General features: G+C 46.9%; 1 protein-coding gene and 1 pseudogene across 1 annotated transcript; both read right to left on the bottom strand.

The window, feature by feature from the left end:
- Window positions 1-1,031: 1,031 nt before the first annotated feature.
- Window positions 1,032-1,757, bottom strand: LOC100278881 (Cwf21). Its single transcript, NM_001152014.2, is given in 1 exon segment — window positions 1,032-1,757. A coding segment is annotated over 1 exon segment (417 nt). The 5' UTR covers window positions 1,658-1,757; the 3' UTR covers window positions 1,032-1,240.
- Window positions 1,758-13,885: 12,128 nt separating this feature from the next.
- Window positions 13,886-16,135, bottom strand: LOC103654763 (pleiotropic regulator 1-like; annotated as a pseudogene).
- Window positions 16,136-27,506: the final 11,371 nt, after the last annotated feature.

The raw sequence follows: 27,506 nt of genomic DNA on the forward strand, positions 1-27,506 counted from the left end.
TTACGGAGAATAAATGTCACACATATAAAAAAGGAATTTAAGTTGAAAACTTATTCAAACAAAAGAAGTTGCATGCAAGGCTCTTCTTTAAATACTACTCTCTCCATCCAAAAATATAATTCGAGAATCTCATTGATAATTATCTACTAATACACATTGTGTAAGGGTAGCACGTGGGCTTTGGGAGAGATGTAGTAGATATTTTTATTGTAACAAATATTAACATAAACACACATGTGGTGTAGTGGTAGCTACGAGCACATTTACTTGAAAGGTCGCGGGTTCGAATCCCATTGGGGCCATATTTGTATTTTTTTAATTTAATTTTAGCTAGGCGTGGGATGCACGTGGGAATGGGAATGAGCTTTGCGGGGAGAGGAAATGAGAAAGACAGTGCGGGGAGGGACACAATTGGGAATGGGAAACGGGTCAGGACACAAGAGTTCGGAATGGGAATGGCAGAACCAGGAATGGGGCAGCCTACCCTTAGAGTCTTAATAGATACAAAAACTCCAATGTGATTCTAGTCTTTGCTATGGAACAGAGATAAAATAACAAAAAATAGGGAAGTATTACCTCTAATATATCATCTATTTCAGTCCAAAGAGATCCCTAGATGCAAGCTCGTATAACAGATGAATGTGTGAATGTGTCAGACTGTCAGGCGAGCACCTTTGATTAATCATGCGGTAGTACACTTTAAGAGCAACTTTTAGCTAGCCAGCAACCTCATAATCACCTATCACACATTGATTCTAAGACACTACAGATATTTTCAGTCCACTTTTTTTTTCATCATCCACAATAGCTGCAAACTATGTTCCCATTGACCAAGCTTTTCGTAGGACATCAATTCATCAAATCAATGTTGTAGAGATGACCACGGATGCTTGGCTTTGATTCCTTAGAAAAGCTCTAAATCATGGCATGCAGACTTTCTCACATTTGCACAAGAATGCATGAAATCATGGCATGCAGTAAACTATCCACATCCAAAGCTAGAACTGAAAGTAAAGCTTGAGACTGATAAATGATTTTACGATCCAAAAGATACACAAATGCCGAACATATAAACAGAACCTACAATTCGAATATGGGATTCCTCTTTAAGACATCTATGTATTATCGTCCGTGTGATTTCACTGGAGAAGTCTCCCATACTAATATACGTACTAGAAGCCACTACATCCAGGTCTGGATAGATAATCGACATCTGGCCTTATCTGCGGCAATCTGAAACCTAAATGACGCCAACAGATCCATACCCTCTGCCAGACAGAGGCGGTCGCCCGGCGCCACGACCGCTCCCTGCCTCCTCCGCAGCCACGGCCGCGGCCGCCTCTGCCTCCGAGGCCTTGCGCGCCTCCGCGACGCGCTCCTCGATCTCGTCTTCGGTGTAGCCGTGCTCCTCGAGCGCGTCCCTGAGCACGAGCAGCTTGAGCTCGACTTGGCGCTTGCGGTCGTGCTCGAGGATCTCCTTGTTGGGCTTGCGCGTCCCGCCGCCATCCGCGCCGGCGGCGTCGGAGCGCAGCGGCCTGTGGGGCCCGCCCGGACCCCCGCCGGATGTGGAGCGGGGCTTGACGAAGAACTTGTTGCTCTGCGCGTACCCGTTGGTGCCCGACCCCCGCGCGGTCTGCAGCCCGATGCCGTTGTACATCGCGGCCGTCGGGCGGGGAGAAGCCGGTTGGATCGGCGGCGGCGCAATCCTAGGGCAAGGGAAGCCTGGCTAGGACGAGATGACTGGTGAGATGAGAATTGAGAAGCAAGGGAGGAGCCGGTTGGGTTATATTCTGGTCTGGGCCCGTGACTCCGAGTCCGTACCTCCGGCCACGTGAGAGTATTTTATTTTTCTACGGTAAAAGCGCCACGTCACCCTTTTTAATAGCAGCTGTTAGATTTCTATTGGTCGGCCGGCGTTTATTTATCCCGCAGCCATAAACGCTCAAGTGGAGGCCCACGTACGTCATTCTTCTATTGGTCAGCTGGCCTTTTTTTATTACTTTCTCAATATATTTACGTCTTTTCACCTACTAAATATATTGTTAACATATTTTCCAATGTCCCTTTTTTTGCTTATTTCTACAAGCATACATATGTTGTGAGAATTTTCATGTATATAATTACCGGCTATTTTTCTGATACACGGTTGCTACAACTACATGTAACGCCACGATCCAAATTTTTTTACACAATTTAATTGAGCCTTAACTAATTTTAATTAAAAATAAATAGAAATAAAGCTTGTTCGATCTGATCCTTAAATTTTATAGTGCAAAACATAGAACCCATTACCACCCTAAGCTGCATGCGGTTATTACAACAGGTTGTACTTACAAATCGTTTTGTTTTTATCAGCCAGATTTGAGTCAGAGGCGAATCCAAAGGGGGGCAAAGTGGGTCATTGCCCCCCTCAATTTTGTACACCCTTTTATGCCTAATGATTATTTAGTATTAAGTATAAAAAAATCAAAGTTTTAGATAGTATAAAGTCTTGTTCTAAATCTCTAAAACTAATACTTAGTTGCTAAAATTAGCCGATAGGTTTAGAATGGATCAACTAATTGTTCAGATAAGTAGTATTAGTTGTTAGATGCCCCAACCTAGCTAAAACCAGTTAATAGTTAACTCTAAAGGTTTAGAACATGGCCTAAAACAAACCATATTATGAGCCTACTCGTCGGATTCTCTCGGTCCAGTCCTTGCATCTACGGGTCTGACCCTAATCTTCTCGACACCACCAAAACCAGTCTGCTCGCTGCCCCGTTTCCGTCGCCGACCCATTCCCGATGCGACGCCACCCGACTTCGTCCCTTTCTGGCGCCTCCGTCCCCTATCCGGTTTTTATCGTGACGTCGATCCACTCGACAAGTTAGATCTTCCTCGCCGCAACGATATGACTTGTCCCCTGCGGTCGGCAGGCTTGGCGAACTAGAAAACTATGGCTTTTATGTGGACTTTTTGGCCCCCCATGAATTTTTGTCCTGCGTCCGCCACTGATTTGAGTGGTATAATAGTTTCATGTTCATATTTGAATGGACTTAAACTTTCAATGGGTACCATCATGTGACACTCAAAAGACTGTCTTGCTAGCAACGATATAGACTCCTTTTAAACTATGGTTCTTAAACTAAGGAGGTGTTTGGTTCCACCCAACTAAAGTTTAGCCATATCACATCGAATGTTTGACTGATAATTTTGGATATAAAATTATAATCTAATTATATAACTAATTACATAGATATAGACTAAAAGACGAGACTAATTTATAAATCTAATTAAACCTATATTTAATATTCATAATGGATATTCGAGCATTTGATGTGCCACGAACTAAACTTTACTCGGTGGAACCGAATAAACCTAAGTTACTTTTTGTATATTCATAATAATATTTTATATTTAAATTTAATATCACGTGCAAGGCGCGCCGCATAGACTAGCTTTCTCCCATCTTTGCCCAGTGGAGGATTTTATATTTATAAAATCTATTTCTATTAGAAAGTGTAATGTATAAGTATGTCTGGTTCATCTTTCTTAAGCAAATTCACTCCAAAAAATTTAGAACCTCAACCAAACAGATACAACGGTATAATAAATTTCTAAAAATCTCTAGATTCCTCTAATTCAATTTATAATCACCTTCTATCCTAGATTTTCTATATTATTGTCATTCATGTAACCAAAATATCATGCTACGAAGAATCTATATTTGACATTTGTTTTAGGGTTATATTTGGTTTAGCATCATAAATCAGATTCACTGCCAAAAATCTATAATCGATACCAAATATTTACAATTAGTGGCGGACTCAACTCCCGAGCAGAATGATCGAGCGCCCGTGCTTATGCCAGTGAAAACGACCGTGACTCGAGTAGTATATATGTATGCTCACCCATGAAGGTAGACCTGCTCTCGCCCATGTGGCGGCCAAGGTCCCGACGCAATGGCTAGGGACATTCCCATTGTCGGGGTAGGGGCTCGATCCACATCCACATATGTTTGAGGGGATGGCGTCATCCCGGAGAGACCAAAGAGGGAGGGGATGATCGGAGTTAGGTGCGGGAGAGAGGAAGGTGTCGGTGTTTTGGGTCCGACCGCACACCCGGGGTTGCCCCTCAAGGTGTTTTTAGGAGTAGGACGGTGTCGACGACTGTAGCAAAATGGTTCGTGCCAGTTGCACGAGGGACAGTGGACAATGTTTACAGGTTCGGGCCGCTTAGAGATGCGTAACACCCTACGTCCTGGTGAGTATGTTGGGTGAATGAGGTTACAAGAGAGCTCTCTGAATTGAGAATGCAGAGAGTTGAAGTGGGTGGCTAAGTAATAGGGTCGATCGATCTGAAGGGGTACCCCCTAGGCCTTATATACTCGACCGTGGGGCAATACACGTGGATATGATAACAATGTGTAACTAAAGGATAGTGAACTGTTTGAGTTTATCTCCCTGTAGTTCTGCCGACCTATCCTCGCCTGGCTCCGTTGCATGGGGGCTCTAGCGCGGGAAAGTCGGATCTCTGTTGTGGTCGCTCGCTCGACGTTGTGGGCCATCCGGGCTGGCATCAATCCGGCCTCATGTCGATCTGCTTTGCTGGTTGTCCCTTCCCAGGCCCATGAAAGAATGACCTTACGATTTAATGGGCCCTTGGGCCTTTCGTGAGGTCTTTTACTCTTTTAGTGGACCCGGGGGATATCTGTCCCCCACAAGCCCCCGATCTTTGGGTTAATTTAGAGGTAATCAGCCCAAAGATCCCAGGTCCAGCTTGCAGGCGATTTGAAGAAAACGACTTCTTACTGTCTCCTCCTGCTTTGATCACTCGTAAACCGAAGATTTGTTTCGTGCTTGTGCCTTAGAGGTCGGCATTTCGTTTTGTAGGACCCTGAACTTCATTGGGTGCACCGGAGGTGCACCCAATGGGTGTAGCCCCCGAGCTTCGAGTAGATTTTAGAAAATAATCTACTCGAAGGTCTTCACCAGAAATTATTTCCATTTTTACTCCTGCGTTTTGATTGAGGGCCAGCCTTGTCTTAATCTTGTCCCATGCCTTAGAAGTCGACACTATCTTGGCTCGGAATGATGATCCATGGGGTGCACCGAAGGTGCACCCAATGGGTGTAGCCCCCGACCTTCAAGTGGATTTTTGAGGATAATCCATTCGAAGGTCTTCCTTTTGTGTCTTTTTGCTGAAGATTATCCTTTCTGCTTGTAAAAATCGGCATGATGCCATCCGCATTATGCTTTGGAGGTCAGCATTATGTCATCAATATTACGCTTCAGAGGTCAGCATGTATTTTGTCTTTTGCAGCCGAGTTCGCAATCCATCCATATTTTGCTAGGTGGTGTAATTTATTTGCTCTGTGACTGATTGGACATTTGATGGACGTTCTCTGTCTAGTCTTCACGTCGCTTCTGTCGGCCATATTTTGTACTTCACTGGCTATATTTGGCTTTCCTCTGATCCTTACTGATATCTCATTTTTGTCTTGAGGTATTCACTGCATGCCCTGCACAGATGTGACCGTTTTGAAAAATATACTGATAATTCCTAGGCGTCCCCCCCAATGGGTGTGGGCAAGGGACGGCTTGGTACGCTGAGTGTTTTAGCCGGCTGCTTCTGAGTAGTAATGTGATGTGACGGCGGGTGTAATCATATCCTCCGCGCTGTTGACTGGAGTCCCAATGGGTGTTGTGTTGCGTGAAACGGCGTCAGGCGCCTGACGTGTCTTCAGACGGGTTGAAGTGCTTATTGAATGCTTTGCGACTGTTCAGTGACCGCGGTTGGAGGTGAGCGGTTGCCTTCTCCTTCTATAAATAATGCCGTTGTCTCTCCGGCTTTTTCACATCTCTTGTTGTTCTCTGTTGCTTGCTTTTCTTCTCTCCCTTTCGCTTCCACCATGGGCAAGAACAACAAGCGCAAGCGTGAGCCAACTCCTCCATCGGAGGATTTTGGTGACTCGGAATACTCAGAGGAGGAGTTCTCCTCTGAGTCTGAGGGGTCTCGGGCTCCCATCCCCCTGCGTGAGTCGTCTGACGACTCAGACGACTCCTAGGGGCTCGCGGCGGAGGTCTGGACGTACATCCGGGCCGTCAAGCGCTCCGGGCTCGAGGGCTCGGATGAGTCGGAGTACTCCTCGGATGAGGAGGACTCGGACGGTGGCGGCGAGGACGAGGACGGCGACGAAGGCGGTGGCGGCGGTGACGGTGACGGCAGCGGCAGGGGTGGCAGCAGCGGCAGCAAGGACGGTGACGGCGGCGGCAGCAGGGGCGGTAGCGGCGGTGGCGGCAGCAGCAGGGGCAGCAACAGGGCGGCAGTGGCGGCGGCAGCAACAGGGCCAGTGGCTAGATGCCACTGGTCCTTTAGATGTTAGTATAGTATAGTTAGAATAATGTAGTAGTATTTAGTAGTGTAGAGTAGTATAGTGTAGTGTAGTAGTAGCAGTAATGTAATGTAATGTAGTAGTAGTAATAGGGAAGTATCAACTCATAATGAGTTGATTTGTAAGTATGATATCTTCCCTTTAATGAAGAAATGAAGTTAGCTTCTCTGTGATGATTGCTCTTCGATATTCATAACTCAAAAGTTCTTGAATCATTTATCTTCCCGCCTTTTTCGTGAAGTTGATTTCCTTGGAATAGTAAGTGAATAACTCGGGCATCATATCGATGCTTTTAGGGGTAGCTGTCGAGTGACTTGAAGACGATGTCGGCGTTTTAGAGGTAACGCCGAGCGACTGGAGGGCAACATCAGCGTTTTAGAGGTAACGCCGAGCGACTGGAGGGCGACATCAGCGTTTTAGAGGTAACGCCGAGCGACTTGAAGGCGATGTCAGCGTTTTAGAGGTAACGCCGAGCGACTTGAAGACGACGTCAGCGTTTTAGAAGTAACACCGAGTGACCTGAGGGCGACGTCAGTGTTTTAGAGGTAACGCCGAGCGACTTGAAGATGACGTCAGCGTTTTAGAAGTAACACCGAGTGACCTGAGGGCGACGTCAGCGTTTTAGAGGTAACGCCGAGTGATAGCGGGCTGCGTGGGCCACTTTGAGGATAATAGCCGAGTGATGATGTGGCGCACCGGTGTTCTAGAAATAACTGCCGGGTGATCACGTGGCACGCCGGTGTTTTGGAAATAACTGCCGGGTGCTGACTGGGCGCTTTTTGAAACGGTGTCTGGCTCGAGAATATCCCATAAGTGCTGCGCTTTTAGCCGCCTCTGCTTTCTGTGCCCTAGTTCTTGCTTTTTTGCTTCCGAATCCTCTCTGCAATTCGCCTCCCACTCTGCTCGCCGGTAGAATCGAGATGGCGCCCAAGAGGAAGGCCTCGAGTTCGTCTGTCGTGGTGATTCCTCCAATCGACCCCAACAGCCAGTTGCCTTTCGCAGGTAACCACATGTCTGTCATCTCTGAGCCCGAACTTCTCCACCTCGTGTCCATCGAGGTTCTTCCTCCGCGGGAACTCTGTTCTTGGCGGATTTGCCATGGGGTTACCGTCCCAACTGAGGATACCCATGAGTCCATGGTTTATGCTCCTTTCCTTCTCCGCGGCCTCGGTCTTCCTATTTCTCCCTTTTTCCGCGGCCTCCTTGATTTCTACCATCTTAACTTGACCCATCTGAATCCCAATTCTATCCTACAAATCTCCATTTTCGTTCATTTATGCGAAGCCTTTCTTGGCGTGCTGCCACATTTCGGGTTGTGGAAGTACTTGTATCACTGTCGCCTGGGATGGCCGGGGGACAACATCAGTTGGTTGGGGGTGCTAGCTTGGAGATGCGCCGCGGGAGGAAGACCGAGTATCTCGAAATCCCTCTCAAAGACAGTATCAAGGGATGACACTTGGAGTGGTTCATAGTTGAGAATTATGGAAACTCTCTCCCCCCCGGTCGGGAAGACAGCCGGATGTTCGCACCCCAAGCTGGACCGAGTCTCCCACAGACCAGGAGGTAGCTGAGGCAGGTGCTTTGCTGGCTGAAGTTGGATTGCTGAAAGAGAGGGGTCTAACTGCTGAAGCTGTGGTTGCTGACTTTGTCTTCAAGAATATTCAGCCGTTGAAAGACAGGGCGTACCCGGCTTATCTGTATCGAGGCCTAGCCGACTCAACTCGGGTTACCAACAGAAGAATTCCCTCTGCAGACTTGGTGAACCGACTTGAGATGATCCTTAGAGGCAAGGTGTCAAATGTTGGTGCCCCAGTGGCATACTCGGCCTGGAACCTGCCTCCTCCCAAAGCCTTCACCCTTTTTGTGTCGAATCCACCTGTCACTGATGGCAGTTTGGGCCTTAGAGTGCGACCCTCTGCTGAAGAAGTTAATGCCTTGGTTGCCTCGCTCGGGGAGATTCCCGATGATGAACGGCAGGTCCATTTTGAGGTGCCCCTGAACCCTAGCGATGCAGAGATAAGCGCTATGCTTGATTTGCTGGCTGAGGACTCTTCTGATGCTGCTCCTGCTGGGGCATTGGTAGTGGCGCCCCTCCCAGAGGCTGATACAACTTTGGATACTCAGAAGCCTGCCAGTACTCGCCCGAGGCGCCCTTGCCAAGCCAATCAGCCTGATCCTTCTGCTGATGAGCAGAAAAAGAAAAGGAGACGCCTCCGGCGAGTATCCAGTTTGGATCGGGACGCTGGTACTTCGGTTCCTGCTGCTGAAGAAATGCCCGTAACTGAATTTATTGACACTGACCCCAATGGGTGTACCCAATCTGCTGCTGATCCCAATGTGGGTGCTCCTTCTGTTGCTGATCCCAATGGGTGTGCCCCTTCTGTTGCTGATCCCAATGTGGGTGCTCCATCTGTTGTTGATCCCAATGGGGGTGCTGCCTGTGTTGCTAATGTGGACGACGAGGAGGAAGAAGATGAAGTTCCTTTGACTCGGAAAAACAGTCGGCAGTTCATCGCTAGCGGTGAAAGTAGTGGAGTTCCTTCTCCTGCTTTGTCTGCTCTCATTAGTCTGCAAGAACTGTCCCTGGCCAACTTTGATCAGACTCTTGAGGATATGGTTCCAGAGGATTTGTTATCGGAGCCAGTAGATGATGGTGTGATGGAGGTTTGTGCTGATGTGCTTGATGCTGGGTTGAGGTCATCCCGTGCCTCGTCGACCTTGGAGCGCGATCTCGAGGGTCAGGAGACTGACTTGGATCGTCCTGGTCCCATGGAAGTAACTGAGGGCCCATCAGCCTTAGAGGTGGCTCCCGCAGAGAACTTGGACCCCAAGGATGGTGTTGACACGTGCCCAGCCCCCGAGAATGTTGTCGGGGATGACTTGGTTCGGGTGGGAAGTGCAAGCCACTGCCCAGCCCCCGAGGGTGCTGCCGGGGATGATCCGGCTCAAGTGGGCAGTGCAAACTATGACCCAGCCCCCGAGGATGTCCGAGCGGCGTCTCCCTCTTGTACTTCCATGGACGTTCATGCAGGATCGCCTCCACACTCCGGCTGTATGGTGGTAGCCCAAGCCTTGGGCCAGGGAGTCGCTTTAGAGGGTAGCGCCCCCGCTGACCGAGTGTTGGGCTCTGTTGATGGCACCGAGCTGATTCCTGCTGGTTCGTTGCAAGCTGCTTTGGGTGGTGGCCTTACGCCCGGTTATCAATTGATCTCTCCTGATTTGGGGATCCCTTCGTTCTTTTCCAACCTCCAGGTACTGTGATGTATTTTAGCTTGGTTTTTACACTGCATGAACTGCTGTCATTACACTCATCTGTTCTCCTCATCAGGCTTTGGTGGATGGGATGGCTAGCCAGTTGAGGTTACAGGGTGCTTCTGTCCCAGAAGTAGCTTCATCTCTTGCATGTTGGAATCCAGTGTCACTTCAACATCGTGTCTCTGAATTGGAGGCGACCAACGCTGGTTAGTGCTTTTTTGCTTCTCTTTGTCTTCACTGTAGACTGCTTTACATTCTGACCCCTTTTTGTTTGATTGTCTCCTGCTAGGAATGACTCGGCAGATTTCCACTCTTGAGGAAAAACATTCCCGAGATCAGGCTGAATTGGTCCAGCGGTGCACTGACTTCGAGGAAAAGTACTCTCAAAGTTAGACTGAACTAGCTCAGGTCTCTGCTGCCTTAGATGACGCCAATGCATTGAGTTCTTCTCTTCACGCTCAGCTCAATTCTGAAAAGGTGATTTATGAAACTGTGCTTTGCCTTGTTGTGCTCCTATTACTTGCTTGTTTTTTGAGGGAGTTGACTTTTGTTTGTAGGAAGAAAAACGTATCCTTGCTGCTTCTCGTGACAGTCTCGACAGATTGTATCGCGATTCTAGCAACTCGCTGACCATCCTGGAGAGGAGTCATCGTTTCACCATGGAAGAGTTAGACAACCAACGCTGTAGGCTGCTGGAATCCACGGATGAGGTGACCCGGCTCAAGCAGCTGATATCAGCGAAGGACGCTACCATCAAAGAACTCTGAGCTTCCAAGAAATCCGTCGCCCAGGAGTTAGAAACTGCTCGGCTGGCTGCTAAGGTTGCTGAAGAAACTTCCGTTACCCTCAGGGCCCAGCGTGACAGAGCCATGGACAAGGCTATTCGGGCGGGGCGAATCTTGATGAGGAGGCCCGGCGTGGTTGTTCCCGAAGATATAAGGGCTGACGTGAATGCTGCCCCTGATTCCTCGAGCCGCCCTTCCTCATCGATTGCTCCTGAGAAAAATATCACAAAATAGAGAAACATTTTGCGTGCTTTGAGCGCGCGGTTAGCATGGTCAGACATTTGTTAAAAGACGTCATTTCAGTACTTGGACGATATTGTTATTCTCATATTGTTTCAGAATTCATCAGTTCATAAATTCGCAGTGGTAAAATGATGTGTGATGGTTTTGAAACTTGTTTGCGGGATATAGAAATCATCCTTATATGAGTAATTGTAATCACGTCAGATCGCCTTAAGTCGCTGCTGACTTAAGTCGATTGTTTCTGTTAATAGGGCGTAGTGGTCACCCTGAATTGCGTAGGCGTGAGCATGTTGCGCCGACTTAAGTCACTGCTGACTTTAGCCGGTTGCTCTGTTAGCAGGGCATAGTGGTCACCCCGAGTTGAGTAAGCGCGAGCTTGTTGCACCGCCTTAGGTCGTTATCGACTTAAGCCGATTGCTCCATTAGCAGGGCATAGTGGTCACCCTGAGTTAAGTAAGCGCGAGCATGTTGCACCGCCTTAAGTCGTCGCCGACTTAAGCCGATTGCTCCGTTAGCAGGGCATAGTGGTCACCCCGAGTTAAGTAAGCGCGAGCATGTTGCACCGCCTTAAGTCGTTGCCGACTTAAGCCGATTGCTCCGTTAGCAGGGCATAGTGGTCACCCCGAGTTAAGTAAGCGCGAGCATGTTGCACCACCTTAAGTCATTGCCGACTTAAGCCGATTGCTCCGTTAGCAGGGCATAGTGGTCACCCCGAGTTAAGTAAGAATGCTAGTCAATCATGAACAAACTGAGTATCTTTGAAGCCCTTTTTTATTGATGACATATTTCCATTTTACAGAGTACATCGTCGTCCCGATAGCTTTTGAAATTCAGCTAGGGATAAAACTTCCTGAGGTGTTCTATGTTCCAGGAGTTCCCGACTTCTGTGCCATCACTACACGACGGTTCACTTACAGCGACCTACGGTTGGTTGCTAAAACGGCCTTCAGCGACCTACGGTTGGTCGCTAAAAACTTTTAGCGACCCATAAGGATGGTCGCTGTAAGTGCCGTCGCTAAAGGCTTTAGCGACCGACATCTTTTTAGCGACCGACCGTCTGTTGCTAATATTGTATATTTAGCGACCAACCGTGGGTTGTTGTACTATAGATTTAGCAACCAACCGTAAGTCATCATACTATACATTTAGCAACCAACAGAAAGTTGCCCTTTTTACAGTTGCTATTAATAATAATATACATTTAATTAAGCACCACAAATCACAGATTTTTATACACAAATCATAAAGACATACACAATTAATCAGTATACCACAGTCATAGATCCATCACATAAACACAAAAGCACCACAATTATATATTCACAAAAGCATCACAATTATAATATCATTCACAACTAGATCATTTACAGATAGCTAGCTAGATCATTCACAAAAGCTCCAGAGATGATCAGTCACAAAAGCACCACAGCGACATCACTCCAGCTTGAAGCGGTTCAAAAGCCCACAACTACATCACTAATGTTTCATATCACTCCAGCTATTGTTCAAAAGCCCACAACTACATCACTCTAGCTGCTCCAGAGTTGATCAGTCACAAAAGCACCAAAGCTACACTAATGCTTCAAGCAGTTCAAAAGCCTTCAGACAACCACTCCAGCTTCTTGTATCCTACTGTTTTAAGGTACAAGCTTTCTTTGTCCAGAACACCCTAGAAAAAAGTACATCAAATTAGTATATTGTTGCTACGTTTGCAAATAAAAATACAGTTTTGATGCCTTATCTACCTCCACTAGACGGTGTTGCAGCCTTATGCACCAACTTCAGCCTTATGCCTTGTCCAAGTGATCAACTAGGGTACCTAGATGATATACAGTAATGCATATGAGTAAGGACATGAATAGCAAATGATAAATAACCTATACTAAAGAGGGGAAAACACTTCAAGCAAGACATCACAAACATTCACAACCAGGCATTAGATAGAGATACACAACCAAGCGCAATGATCACGTTCTCTAAACCACCTTGTCCAAGTAACTTGAATCATATACTAAAGAGGATAAATACTTAAAACAAGTCATCACAACTTCTATGAGCACATTAGATGTGAAAATACTACTAAGTACTACAAGCGCATCTTTTATACTTAAATAGATCTAACTCAAGCATCGAACAATCCTAAGATTACACACAAGTCTTAAGCTCATGGACTAGAGCACCATGTCAACGGACTAACACTATTATTAGCACTATATTAGCCAATACAATTAGCTCAACCCACTACAGCCATAGAAGGTGCAGATCTGAAAATTAGCCAAACAAAAGTAACTTCAGAAATCAACAATTTAACACTTGCAGAATTTCTGGACAGCAGCACAGTATTCAATTGTTTTGCTCATAATTCACAAAATATCCATCCAAAAATAGTAAACTAGGACTTTCTGGAAAGCTTATGAAGTCCTCTATAACTTTTGTATTATCACCACCATGAGATTAGACACTTAGAAAGGTCAATCAGTATTAAACGATAATGATGTCCAGATTTGGACAGAATTCGACTACGTACTTCAAAAATCCATAACTGGAGTTTTAGGCAACCAATTCAGGTGATCCTAGACTTTTTAGAAAGGTAATAGAATTATCTACAATTCATTTATAATCTTCTCAAGGTGATTCAATGTGTATCGAAGTCAGTTAATACAAACAAACATTGCTGTCCAGATTTTTGACAGATTCAGACATCACATTTCCAACAGCTGTAACTTGATCTCTAGATCACCAAAAAGGATGCTCTAAAATTTGTTGGAAAGCTTAAGAAAAGTAATACAATTCTTCTATAATTACTAAGGGCTGATTCTCAGTTTAACTTGGGCAAACAAGGTCATTTTCGAAATCTGTACAGAATCTGGACAGATTCAGATACTGAACTTCAGATAAGCATAACTTCTAAACTGCTAAGCTTATGGTCATGAAATTTTTACACAAGTGAGATAAAGAAGTTATCTACAAGTTTCCTTTATAGCATTTCTACAGAAAACATGGCTTACTTTGTTAAATTAGCTGCGCAATTAAAACTGTACTTGTAGCTCTAAACAACAATACATTCAATTTAGCTCCTATTTGGCTTCTACAACTATCATGTGCTTAGTACTTCAAATATTACTAACACCTTATCTTAAAGTAGAGTTAAAACCATCTAATATAACACAGCATACATATTACCAATTAGATGAGCTAAAAGGACCACACCTACTTGAATAACACACTAGAACCTGGAGACCTCCTTCTCCTTGCCTGGCAAGGACACTACAGGGGCAGAAGCCGTCGCGAAGTCACGGTAGTGCAGCATGCAGCCTTCCGGAGAGCTGCCCGCCATGGCGATCCTGCACCCGTCCACGGCCATGGCCGACACCCTGCTCCGCACGCCCAGTCTCGAAGGTTCGCCACAACCCAACGAGTTCAGTGAGTCCCCCGTCCGTGTTTCCTAGACGTGGACCTGGCCGTCCGACGGCACTCCGGTCACCACCTTGTATTGGTCCAAGTGAAGCAATGTCACCGGGCCGTTCGATTGCATCTCTGCCACTGTGTTTGGGAGTTCCTGAGCCTTGCGGGTGTCCCATAGAAGAGCCCTGGTCAACAAACAATGACAGGTAGTGGTTTAGGCCTAATGATCTCGATCAAAGCTGCAGGAATAGATGAAGTTAGGTGCTCGCAAGGATTTTACGAGCTTACCTGTCTTTCGTGCCAGTACATATTAACCATTCAGAAGGCATCATCTCACAAGAAAGCATTCTGTGGTTCTGGAGTGCAAGGACAGAAGCCTTCTTCATTGTCCTCAAGTCAATCGCTGTCACTTCAGCTCCAGCAGCGATATAGCAAAGGGATTCATGGCATTTCATAGCAATTGGTGGCCCGTTTGAGTTGAGGTGAGCACTGCCTACACATGATGATGAACCACTCGAAGGAGCCACTGTGTCCCAAACTTTAACCTGATGCAACATATAAGCATGAAAAAATGTAACATGGTTACTAAGGAAAAAGGGACTTGCATCAGCATCAAACCACTCTCCGAGACCATAAGGTAAAGCCAGTCAAAAAGAATAGAAGATATAGTCATTGACAAAATTATCTTTATTTTTTTGTCTTATCGTGGCATGTCAGATACATTTGCGACAGATGGTCCCATTACCTTTGAGTCTTTGGAACAGCTCACCAACAGGGACGATTTATGCCTGAAAGATAAAAGGAAAGAAAAAGAAGGGTTCAAACTAGAAATTCGTTTTAATGACAATGTTATAAAGATGTCATAGCATACTATGAGTGGCTTTTCTCCTTCAACATATAATGGTACATGAAGCAGTGAGAAGTAAGATACATATGCTGCAGGCAACTATTATGATAATAAAATTATATGAAAATTATTACTTGAAGCAGAGTGCTAGAACATGTATGTGCTGGATAGCAGCATTATACACATTGTAATAGTATAGTGAGCTTCATTCAGATAGTTTGACAGTGCGTACCACGCAATAGATAAAAAAGACAGTGTCTTTTCATGCCCATGAAATGTTGCTATTAGTGGGTGATTTTTCGCCCTCGTACTCATAGACCATAGACGAATGGTGCAGTCTTCCCCTCCACTTGCAATTGCAATAATCTGATTTTCTAAACCTGGTCAAAATAAAACCTCAAAAGAGACAGCTCTCTGGAGTTACTCATTTGCTGTTCTAATTCCCAATTTGCTCCCTAATTCAGAAAATGCAGCAAAGAACTAGAGCAGGAACAGAACAAACAATTGCTTGCAGAGTACCTGAAATTGCACACCAAAATAACATGGACATTGGAGGTTCAGATAGCGATTGCCGCAACTAAAAATTCCCCATCGCACAACACATAGGGGAGCAGCAGGGTAGAGGCGAGTAGGGATAGCGCTGGCCAAATCCTCGGCGATGGAAAAGAGCAGGGAGCCAGGAGGGAGGCTAGGCTAAGCGCGGCTGGGGAAGGAGAGCAGGGGCTGCGCGATTCGGCGAGGTCGCGGCCTCGGCGAGCTCGAGCAGGCAGGGAGTTTGAGGGCGAGCTCCTGCAGAGGGGAGTACGCCGAGCGGGGAAAGCCGCCATGGGCGAGCTCACCATGGGAAGGAGGTGAGGGCGCGGCCTTGGAAGACCAGGGACGTGGCTGTCGAGCAGGGAAGGGCGAGGGGTTGGGGTGTTGGACTTAGCAGGAAGGGGGAAGCTGGCACCCAAGGATAGATCGGTACCACTCCAACGCCGAACACCGGAGACGAGCCCGGCAACGTCTGCTCGCCCTGGAAGGCGGGTGTTCGATGGCGCGAGACGGTGAGAGCCGAGAGGAGATAGACGGTGACGGGGATAATTCTTCCGCCGCCGCTCCGTCACCTCCCCCGGAACCAATGAGGACCGAGCGCAGGGGCACGACAGGGCTGAGGGCGAGCTCGGCGAGCACAAGGGTGAGGTGGCGGCGGCACCCGCCACGGCTGAGGGAGGGGGCGGCCATGGGAGAAGTGACGGCGGCTGCGCGTGTGGAATAGGGTTTCGTTTGTTTGTTTAGTGAGCCTTTAGATGGGCTTTGGTGAGTAAATAAGAAACACAAAAATCACGTACCCCTATAGCGACTCACCATCAGTCACACCCTTACCTCTATAGCGACCGACCATAAGTCGTTAAATTTCTAGACTTTTAGCGACCCACAGACCGTCGCTATAAACGTATTTAGCGACCAACCGTCGGTCCATAACTTTTAGCAACCAACCGTTGGTCCCAAATAAGGGTCGCTAAAGATCAACCGTCGTGTAGTGCATCCATCTGAGTGAGACGATATGATCCTGGCCGAGTGACTTCTGCTACTATGAAGGGTCCTTCCCATAAGGGTGATAACTTGTGTCGTCCCTCCCCCGTTAGAATTCGGCGGAGGACGAGATCTCCTACTGAGAAGGATCGCTGTCGCACAGCCTTGTCGTGATAGCGCCTTAGAGTCTGTTGGTACCGTGCTGATTGGATTACCGCATTCAGCCGTTCTTCTTCGAGTATATCAATGTCCTCCAGGTAGCTTGATTAGGGTTGGTGTTAGGGTTTCAACATTTTTCCCTTTTGAAAATCTTATTTGTTTGGAACATGATTCTTTAGATATACACTTAGTAGATCTTTTATTCTTAAGTTAATTTGATGCTTCATGCTCAATTTGGCTCACATGAAATGTTGATTCTTGGGTTAGCACTGAGAGAAACCCTAGGTGACACTGGGGTGTCACACGCCTAGAGGTCACATAGCCGCGTCCTTGAGGTCACCATACACCAAGTCCGTTACCCCATGACTGAGAGTGTGATTCGTGCAATTTTTGCTCAGTATGGGAAGGTCGAGCACGTCCATGTATTTGGGGGTTTAGATCCTGTGTTGACTCATGTGGTATTTGAAACAAAGCAGGAGGCAGCTAATGCCTTTGGAGAGTTGCATGGAAGGAACATATATGATGGTTGTTGTCAGTTGGACATTCAGTGGTGTTCATCTCAGGATCCTACGAACACCAACTTGGCCTTCAGTTGTGGTGACAACATGGTGCCTATTGCAGCCGCCAAACCTGCAACTTCCGTCATTGGTCAAGACATATTCCCCAACACCAACAATTTTGTCGAGGTTGCCAACATATCACCCACAAGGGATGCGATTAAAGAGAGGAAATGTGAGCTGGCCTTGCTAGAGAATGAGCATCTTTGTGCCGACAAGAGGGCTAATTCTTTTGAAACTACTATTGAACTTCGAGAACCATGCTAATGACAACAATCTGATTGAAGTTGCAGAAATAGTGGAGGGGGATGCTGCTAGTGGAGAACAGGATGCAACAGATTCCTCACAAACCAATGGCCATAATTACATTGCCTTGAGTGTTGATTATTATGCGGTTACTTCTAAGTCCAAGGCTCATTCTTTTGAGACAAAGGGGCAACAAATTGATCAGCAACAAAAGGAAGCTCGAAAAACTCAAGCTGACATATTGGAGGGAGTGCTAAGACTAGCTGAAAAGAACTGTGCAGGTAGTGTTGAGGAACTCATAGGAGAGGAAGTTGACGCAGATGGGCATGCAAGTGTCGGAGGAACAACCGATGCTTCTAGGAAGCAAGAAGCCAAACCTATGTAGGTCGAAGGTGAAGCCACAAGTTGTATTCTCGAATTTAAAGAAGTGGATAAAGATAGTGAGGCGGGTTTGTGTGATGATTGCACTGTTGTTGTACTTGCTATGGAAGATTCAGAGTTTGCCACTAAAATAACTAGGACTCGTCGTAGTCCTAGAACTCCTCAAAGTCCTCCATGTTGCCTGCATCTCCTCCTGAGCACTGAATACAGTGGGGACAACCTGGGGTGGGGGTGGTTTTTAAAGCAAGGGTGAGTACACATCAACATACTCAACAAATGTCCCGTTTGGCTAAAGTGGACTGGCTGTATGTGGAGTTAAGGTTAAGCAGTTGCTTTTAGTTGGTCAAGTATTTATTACTAATAGTAGAGCCAAATTTTAGTAATAAACCCAGTTATTACCCAAATGTACTCCCTCCAAGAGGAAATACTAGAGATCATAATTATAACCATCATCATAAAAGTATCCAAAGTTCTTCTAATCAAAGAGGATCCCAAGGATGTTCTTAACCGTGAGCACGACTGATATACCAGTTTCTAACACTCTGCAGAGGTTGCACACTTTACCCACAAGTCATGATTCACTTTCTGCCCAGAGAGCGCTACTCCCCATTGACCACTACCTAGGTGGCATGGCAGGATATCACTACGTAGCCTTTACAAAGACTCCCCTGGTGCATAGCTGCTCGTTAGGTTTCAACAGTCGTACAAACACAGTACACCTCCCTAAGGTGGGTGACTAACAAAACCAAATCGAATGAACCTCGGCACCCACCCTTAGCAGAGCGAGCACTATGCCCCAACCCCGATTGACGGCCCTCCGGCAAAGCCAGCTACACCCCTAGGTTCATCTAATTATTCAGCTAAGGGCGTCCCATTCCACCCTCATAGTTGCACTATTATCCCGGGTGGTCACTCAACAAGCAGGTCCTTACGTAGAGGTACTCATGAAACAACCTGAGTCCCTAAAGTATCACAAGATCATCATCGGGATAACATCATCGTATCATAAATATTCACATCATGTTCATTGATTAAGTTAAAGCAATAGAATAAAGCTAACCATAGTAACCCAAAAAGGTATCAAGGACAAGATGAATACAGACTAGCCAATCCTTAGTTTTCAATAAAGTAATGCGGGACGGTGAATTATAAAGTAGGTAGGACATAGTAGGTCAGAGGACACTTGCCTTCACCAGGTTACTGCTCAGGAAGGTCTTCGGCAACACACTCAAGAACCACGGGTTGTTCGTCGTCTAAATAAAGCGATCATGCATTCAATACATTTGAATAAAGACAAATGAACAACACACCAATCATGTACAAACAAGTGAACACATCTCAAAAGAACAGCATAAACTTAAGAGGTGGTTTAGGTTATAGGGTGAACTAACACATTTATAAGTTTGTTATCCTCTAAGTGTTGTCTATCTCCATGGACTACATAATTAGATTTCACTTAATTTAATAAGACACAAAATTACACCAGTGGTAGATTCATACTTTACATATTATTAATTTCACAAAGTTACACATCTAGTTACCCTTAGGGTTTCCTTTTTATTTTCTTATTTAATAAATAAACTATTACATAGACTAACTTATAGTCTAGGCATAAAAATTAGAATGTGCAGACATTGAATGATCATAACTTAACAGATAGAGAATAAACACATGAACATTTTGCAATTTGATCACTCAATTTGGAGTTCATATGCAAAAGATATGAAATAAACAAGTTTTGGAATTTGAAATACAAAATTAGGTCTAAATCTGTGATTAAATAAAAGGCCAGGGGTCTGTCTGCAAGAATATAGGGGCTGCGCGTGAAAACCAAGTATGGCAGGCTGATTTCTAAAAAGTCGGGGGTCTCTTTAACAATTTTACCACGTGAAGGGGTATCGGGCTCTCTCGGCCATCGGATCTCAGATCAACGGCCGAGAACAGATCCCGCGGGCGTGAGGGCACGCACTGACCAGTGGGCCAGGGCGGGAGGCGGACTGACTGGTCGGGTCTAGTGCCAGGGCACAGGCGACCGATAGATGGAACCCAAGGGCTGGGCACGCTTGCGCGAAGCGGTATCCGGAGATCTGGACCGCGCGATCGAGATTGGATGGTTGAGATCAACGCAAGGGGGGTTATGGCTGCGGGCGGCGTCGCTCCTGCTCATCGGCGGTGAAGTCACCGGAGCTGGGGCAGGTGTGGACTACAGGGGCTTCGAGGTCATCGGAGTTGGCCAGGACCAGCGAGAAGGACCCGCCAACTCACTGGTAGGATTCCGGCCACTATACCGAAACCAGAGACGAGAGAACAGTGGAGGGAAAGCTCCGAGCGGGTCAGGGTAACTCTGGCGAGGAATCCTGGCCGCGGGGAGGGGCAATCGGGTGCGTTAAGGCTCGGACTAGCTCCGGCGAGGGTAGGGGAGCGCTATGGGCTAACACAGGGGCATAGTGCGAGGCTGAATTGGCCAGCCACCACACGGGGCGGCGAGCAAGCATGACCGAGCTCAGGCAAGGACGAATTAGCCATGACAAGGCAGAATTAAAAGAAACAGAGCACTAGAGCGAGTTGCTCACCTCGGGACGGCGCTCTTCGAGGCTTGGCGCAGCTTCTGATGAGCTGGCGGCCGGCACGACGGGCGCGAAACTCCGGCGAGTGGCGAGGGCAGAGCGTGAGAGAGGGTGAGCTTGCGCGAAATGAGGCAGGAGAGAGAAAGCGGGTGCGGGCGGTGCTCAAAAGGGAGCTGGGGCGCGTGGGCAGGCGACGTGGTCGGGGTTCTCGGTGTGCGTGCGCGTTGGTCCATGGTGGTTCATGGGGATGGCAGATCTGACAGGGGGTCCTATGGTGTAGAGACAAGGAGCGGGCGCGCAGGGGGAATGGCTCCTTGCGCTGACGAGGCGGGCCCGCGAGGCAGAGAAAGAATGTGGGCACGCAGGCGAAGGCGACAGGCGCCGACAGACCGGCCCCACTGGGTAGAGGGAGGGGGAGAGAGCGCGCGGGGGAGGAAACCGCCGCTGACAGGTGGAGCCCACTTGTCAGGCGGCGCGGGGCTGGACTGGGTTGTGCTGGGCCGAAATCAGTTTTCCTTTTTCCCTAGAATTTCTAATGTATTTTCTTTTTATTTTCCCCATGGTTTTCAAATCAAATTCAAACACCAAACGAAATTTCAATAATTTCAAACATGTGCATCAAACAAAAGAATAATTTTGGCTCAACATGATGCAATAATTCATGACTCACATAGTTTTGACAAAGTAAATAATTAATACCTCACTTAATTAACCTAATTCTACTCAAAAGGAAAAGGGAGAGAGAGACTAGAGAGAGACAAAGGGTAACACCTGAATTTGGTAGCCATTTAGAGGAGAAATTTTATACCCCCAAATTCAGGGTATTACAAACCTATCCCCCTTAAAAAGAATCTCACCCTCGAGATTCAGGGTTGGCTAGCAAAGAGTTCAGTATACTTGGCTTTCAGATCATCTTCTCTTTCCCAGGTTGCTTCTTACTCTGAGTGATGACCCCACTTGACTTTGCACATCCAGATGGTGCTTCTTCGAGTGACCCGGTCTGTTGTCTCCAGAATCTGAGTTGGCTTCTCAATATAAGTTAGATCTTCTTGAACTTCAAGATCATCGATTGGCAGTTGCTCCTCTGGCACTCGCAAGCATTTCTTCAGCTGAGACACATGAAACACATAATGCACGACTGACAGACTTTCTGGTAAGATGAGTTGGTATGCCACTTCTCCTCGTCTTACTTGGAGCTGGTACGGTCCGATGTATCGAGGTGCTAGCTTGCCCTTGACTCCGAACCTTTTGATTCCTTTGATGGGTGACACCTTCAAGTAGACATAATCTCCCACTTCAAAACTCAATTCTCTTCTTCTAGTGTCAGCATAGCTTCGCTGCCTGGACTACGTTGTCTTCAGATTCTCTCGAACCATCCTGATGTTCTCTTCGACTTCAAGCAGAATATCTGGACCAAACACCTGCCTTTCGACGGGCTAGTCCCAATGCAACGGGGTTCTACAATTCCTCCCATAGACTGCTTGGAATGGTGACATCTTCATACTGGCCTGATAGCTGTTGCTGAGGAGAATTCCGCATACGGTAGCCTCTTGTCCAAACCCAACTTGTCTTGCAATGCACAAGCTCTCAACATATCTTCAAGAATCAAGTTGGTTCTCTCTGTCTGACCATCTGTCTGCGGGTGATAAGCTGAACTAAACTTCAAATGTGTGCCCAAAGCTTCATGTAACTGCTGCAAAAAATGAGAAGTGAATTGGGTACCTCTATCTAATACTATCTTCTTTGGAACACCATGCAGGCACACAATCTAGGGCATATATAGTTCTACCAACACTGCACTGTTATAGGTGGTCTTGACTGGTATGAAATGGGTCGCCTTTGTCAAGTGGTCCACTACTACCCAAATAAAGTCATAACCAGCACGAGTGCGGGGCAGACCAATTATAAAGTCCATCCCAATCTCATCCCATTTCCATTGAGGAATCTGCAGCGGCTACAACAAACCTGCGGTTCTCTGATGCTCTGCCTTGATTCTCTGACAACTGTCGCATATAGCCACATAATCTGTTATCTCCCTTTTCATTTTGTACCACCAGAATCTTTTCTTCAGGTCTTGGTACATCTTTTCGCTGCCAGGGTGTATGGAATACGTTGTCTCATCAGCTTCCTTGAGAATCAGTTCTCGGATCGATTTGATATCGGGAACGCACAGTCTAACCTTGAACCATACCACTCCTTCTGTGTCTTCACGGAAGTCTTTTCCTTTCCCACCTATGATCAGCTATTAAATCTCGTTGATCTTCTGATTATCTTTCTGACCCTTCCTGATATACTCTAGAGTGGGTTCCATCTCAACTATCACTCCTTGAATGTTGTTTAGAATTCCGAGACTCAGCCTGTCGAATTCCTTGGCTAGCTCATACGACATCGGGTGAGCTACCATCATGTTGACTTGGCTCTTTCTGCTCAAAGCATCTTCAACCACATTAGCTTTGCCAGGGTGATAATGTATCTCTAGCTCATAGTCCTTGATTAGTTCCAACCATCTTCACTGTCTCATGTTTAGCTCTGACTGGGTGAATATGTATTTGAGACTCTTATGGTCTATGTAGATATCACACTTCTGCCCATACAAATAGTGCCTCTAGGTATTCAGTGCATGAACCATTGCTGCTAACTCCAGATCATGAGTGGGGTAATTCTTCTCATGAATCTTCAATTGTCGGGACGAGTACGCCACTACTCTCCCTTCCCGCATTAACACGCATCCATGTCCGGTGTACGAAGCATCATAATACACTGAGAATGGCTTGTGAACATCTGGCAGAATCAATACCGGTGTTGTTGTTAACTTCTTTTTCAATGTCTCAAAGGACTCTTGGCATGCTGGGGTCCACTTGAACTCAACCTTCTTTGCCAGCAAGGCTGTCATTGGCCTGGCAATCTTGGAGAAACCTTCAATGAAACGCCAAATAGTAGCCGTACATTCCAATGAAACTCTTGATTCCCTAGACATCTTTTGGTGCTTTCCAATCCAGAATAGCTGCTACCTTCTTCGGATCCACAGCTAATCCGTCTCGGTTTATAATATGACCCAAGAACAGGACTTCGCTGATCTAGAACTCGCACTTGCTCGGTTTGGCATACAACTGACAATCCCGTAGCCTCTGCAACACTTTCCTCAAATGCTATTCATGCTCTTGCTCAAATGCTCTTCATGCTCTTGCTCATTTTGGGAGTATATGCGGGTCGGGGTAACTCCGGCGAGGAATCACGGTCGCGGGGAGGGGCACTCAGGTGCGCTAAGGCTCAGACTAGCTGTAGGATCTAGGACACCGGCTAGAGGGGGGGTGAATAGACGATTTTGACTAAAATAAATTACACTAGAGAAATTTAATTAAATCAACAAGAGATATAAAATTTCTAGCCTTGATGAGACAACAAAATATGACGACCAATTTAAGCTATCACCACAAAAGATAGACAATATACAAATTACCAACTACTTATAAGTAATGTATAAAAGTTGAGAGAGAGAGAGAGACCGAAATTTATCTCGTGGTATCGGTGATTTGTCGTTCACCCCTAATCCACGTTGAGGTGGAATTCAAGCTCTCACTTGCTCCTCTACCAAGACACGACTTGATCTTTGAGCCAAGTGGACAAGAACTCACTCAATACCTCGATTTCACTAGCGTCACCTTTGTCGCTCCGGCGAGGTGGGCGCGAACCCCTCACAATCAATCCCGCGCCTCCACAATCTTCACGGAGAGCTCGACGGAGACAACACTCGAGCCGTCTAGGATGCGGCAACCTCCAAGAGTAACAAGTCGATGACGCTTCCCGGTGTACCACCTAGTGCCTCAAAAGATCACAACGAATGCAAATGCACTAGAGCATCTCAATCACTCACTAGAATGTGATCTCACTCAACGAGTGTGAGTATTTGAGTGGAAGGATCACAAATGAGCTCAATGTGTGCTAGGAGTGGACAAGAGAGCCCTCACACACGAGCTCCACTTCTATTTATAGCCCTCAACACACACATAGCCGTTATGTGAACTAGCATAGCTTCTGCGCACACGAGGACGGTCCCCGCCCCATGGACGGACGATCCGCCGTACCAGTAATGGCTATATTGAGCATTTGAAACCTGTTAGAGCTGTCAGAAAAGTCAAGGCCGGACGGTCCGCCCTCCAGGGCCGAATGGTCCGGAACCTGACAACTTGGAATAACAGAGCGTTGGTCAGTCAAAGTAATTCGAGTAGTCTGTCCACCATTCATGGCCAGACGGTCCGCACATGGACCACTTACCATCTGGCTAAAAACCCCGGACGGTCCGTAGTGCAAGGACACAAAAATACACCGTCACTGCCCAAACTCAATTCATCTTATGCGAACGGTTCGGCCTCCTGGCCCGGACGGTCCACGAAGGGGGGGACATAGACAGACTGCCAGCAGACCTCTCTAGCAGAGTCGCGAACGATCCGACCTTCTGGCTCGGACGGTCCACCGACCACTGAGAAAAAGGTTTTGCGCTAGTTCAAAAGAATTCTAATTTTGAAACCCAAAGCGCTATTAGCCCTCATGCAAATGCTACCGTTTATGCTCTACGAGGTACTAAGTTTTACACCAATCAAGTTCATTAACCCCTCTTAATAGTACAACTATCTATCCTATTAATTCGATCAATTTCTTCTCTAAACACCTGCTGACCGGCAAAAGCAAAAACCTATGTTTTACCTTTGCCTTCACTTGATCCACAATCAATGGTTATGAGTCCCAAGGACTTTTCTGTTTCCTGTGGTCCAGTCCTGCATTCTTATTTCTCCAAGAATTGTTAGTCCACAGTCAGTTGTAATTAATTACCAAAACACCACTTAGGAGCCTAGATGATTCACATTAGCTCCGGCGAGGGTAGGGGAGTGCTATGGGCCAACACAGGGGCACGGTGCGAGGCTGTATTGGCCAGTCACCGCGCGGGGCGGCGAGCAAGCGCGACCGAGCTTCGGCAAGGATGAATTAGCCACAGCAAGGCGGAATTAAAGGAAACAGAGCATTGGAGCGAGTTCCTCACCTCGGGACGACACTCGGGGATGCTTGGCAAGCTTCTGACGGGCTGGACGGCTGGCACGACGAACGCATCGAGCGTGAGCGGCGAGAGCAGAGCGCGAGAGAGGGTGAGCTTGCGCGAAATGAGGCAGGGTAGAGAGAACGGGTGCGAGCGATGCTCAAAATGGAGCTAGGGCGCGTGGGCAGGCGACATGGCTGGGGTTCTCGGTGTGCGTGCGCGCTGGTCCACAGCGGTTCACGGAGAAGGCGGATCTGACTGGGGGTCCCACGGTGCAGAGAGAGGGAGCGGGCACGCGGCGGGGGGGGGGACTCATTGCGCTGACGAGGCGGCCACGTGAGACAGAGAGAGAACGTGGGCGCGAAGGCGACTGGCACCAACAGACCAGCCCCACAGGGTAGAGGGAGGGGGGAGAGAGCGGGCGGGGACACACGACCCCACTGGGCTGAAGTGGGCTGTGCTGGGCCGAAATCGGTTTTCCTTTTTCCTTGGAATTTCTAATGCCTTTTCTTTTTATTTTCCCTATGGTCTTCAAATCAAATTCAAACATCAAAGCAAATTTAAATAATTTCAACAAACAAAAGAATAATTTAGGTTCAACATGATGCAACAATTCATGACTCACATAGTTTTAACAAAGTAAATAATTAACCCCTCACTTAATTAACCTAATTCTACTCAAAAGGAAAAGGGAGAGAGAGACTAGAGAGAGACAGACAAAGGGTAACACCTGAATTTGGTATGCATTTAGAGAAGAAATTTTATACCCCAAATTCAGGGTGTTACATTCCTACAGGTCAGGCTAGATGTGCTGCAGCATGAGTACAGCAAGGTTGATCCGTCGCATGCGTTCGCTATGTCTGTTGTGCGGAGCTTTGTCAGGGAGCACAAGTATTGGAGGTTCTGGAATTGCCCCCTTTGTGATCGCAAGAAGTTCGTGGACACTGGTTTGCTATTGTCACACATGTGCACCAGGCAAACAAAGACAGTCCTGCCGTGGATTGAGATACAAGAAGCTTGATTACTGGTTGTTTCATTTCGTTTGGCTACTACTCAAGTTTCTAGCAGACCAAGGTGCAAAACTTTTTCGTGTCATGGTTTGGGATTCTGGTGGAATTGATGTCATGTATCGTCTTGAGGGAAAGCCGAATTTTAAGAAGGGGGGAATGTCAGTAGTACAGCATCTGAACCAGGAACCATGGTCACCATCTCGTCAAGGGAGCTATACCACGGCGAGTAAGCAGCCGCTGAAGTGCAATACCATTGTGCAAGGGTCCGACGCGTGTGTGTGCCTCTGTTATGTGGGGTCGGCTATGCCTTGCTGCTGCGAAGGGCTTATGTATTGTGGAGTGTTGCTTGTGAAGGGCATCAAACAAACAGGTAATACAATTTCAGTCGATTCCTCTGTGTGCTATCTTCTTCCTTCCCCATCCTCTCTGCTTCTCCCATCCTTACTCCTTCCTCTCCAAAGTTCCACTTCCAGATAGTGTAGCCTGCTAACACCAAGCTTTTCGTAGGACATCAAATCAATGTTGTAGAGATGACAATTAAAGAGTGTCGGATGCTTGGCTTTGATTCCTTAGGAAAGGTCTAGGCAATGGCTTTGATTCTTTGGGAAAGGTCTAGGCAATCCCAGCAGGCAGCAGTGCGCATAGACATGTATAGTCCCGACAGCTAGCAGTGCGCTCCAAGTATATTGGACCAGGCTTAGGCCCTAATTTTTTCACGAGATGTTACATCCTAAAAGCATTACATCTTGGATTCTTGGCTAGCCTTTTCTCACGCCAGCATTCAACATTTTACTAAAAGTGGACATGAAATTAGCATGGTCAGCTTCTATTGTCTGTCGTCTGCATGAAAATGCCATATATTCAGCAGAAAGTCTAATGGACAGAAAATCAACCGTTACAAAATACAGACTTTCCCACATTTGCACGGGAATGTATGAAATCATGACATCCATCTAAATCACACCAGCTGCAGGCGATAATATTTGTAACGGTTGCAATTCTCTGGTGGGATAAGTACTGTCTTCATGGAAGAACTGTCTTCGACCACCATCCACTCCATCAATATGCAATTCTCTGGTGGGATAAGTATAATAGACTGAAAGTATAGACAGCCATATACTTCTCATA

The sequence above is a fragment of the Zea mays genome, chromosome 4 (genome assembly GCF_902167145.1).
Source record: "Zea mays cultivar B73 chromosome 4, Zm-B73-REFERENCE-NAM-5.0, whole genome shotgun sequence".
In the NCBI taxonomy this organism is placed as follows: domain Eukaryota; kingdom Viridiplantae; phylum Streptophyta; class Magnoliopsida; order Poales; family Poaceae; genus Zea; species Zea mays.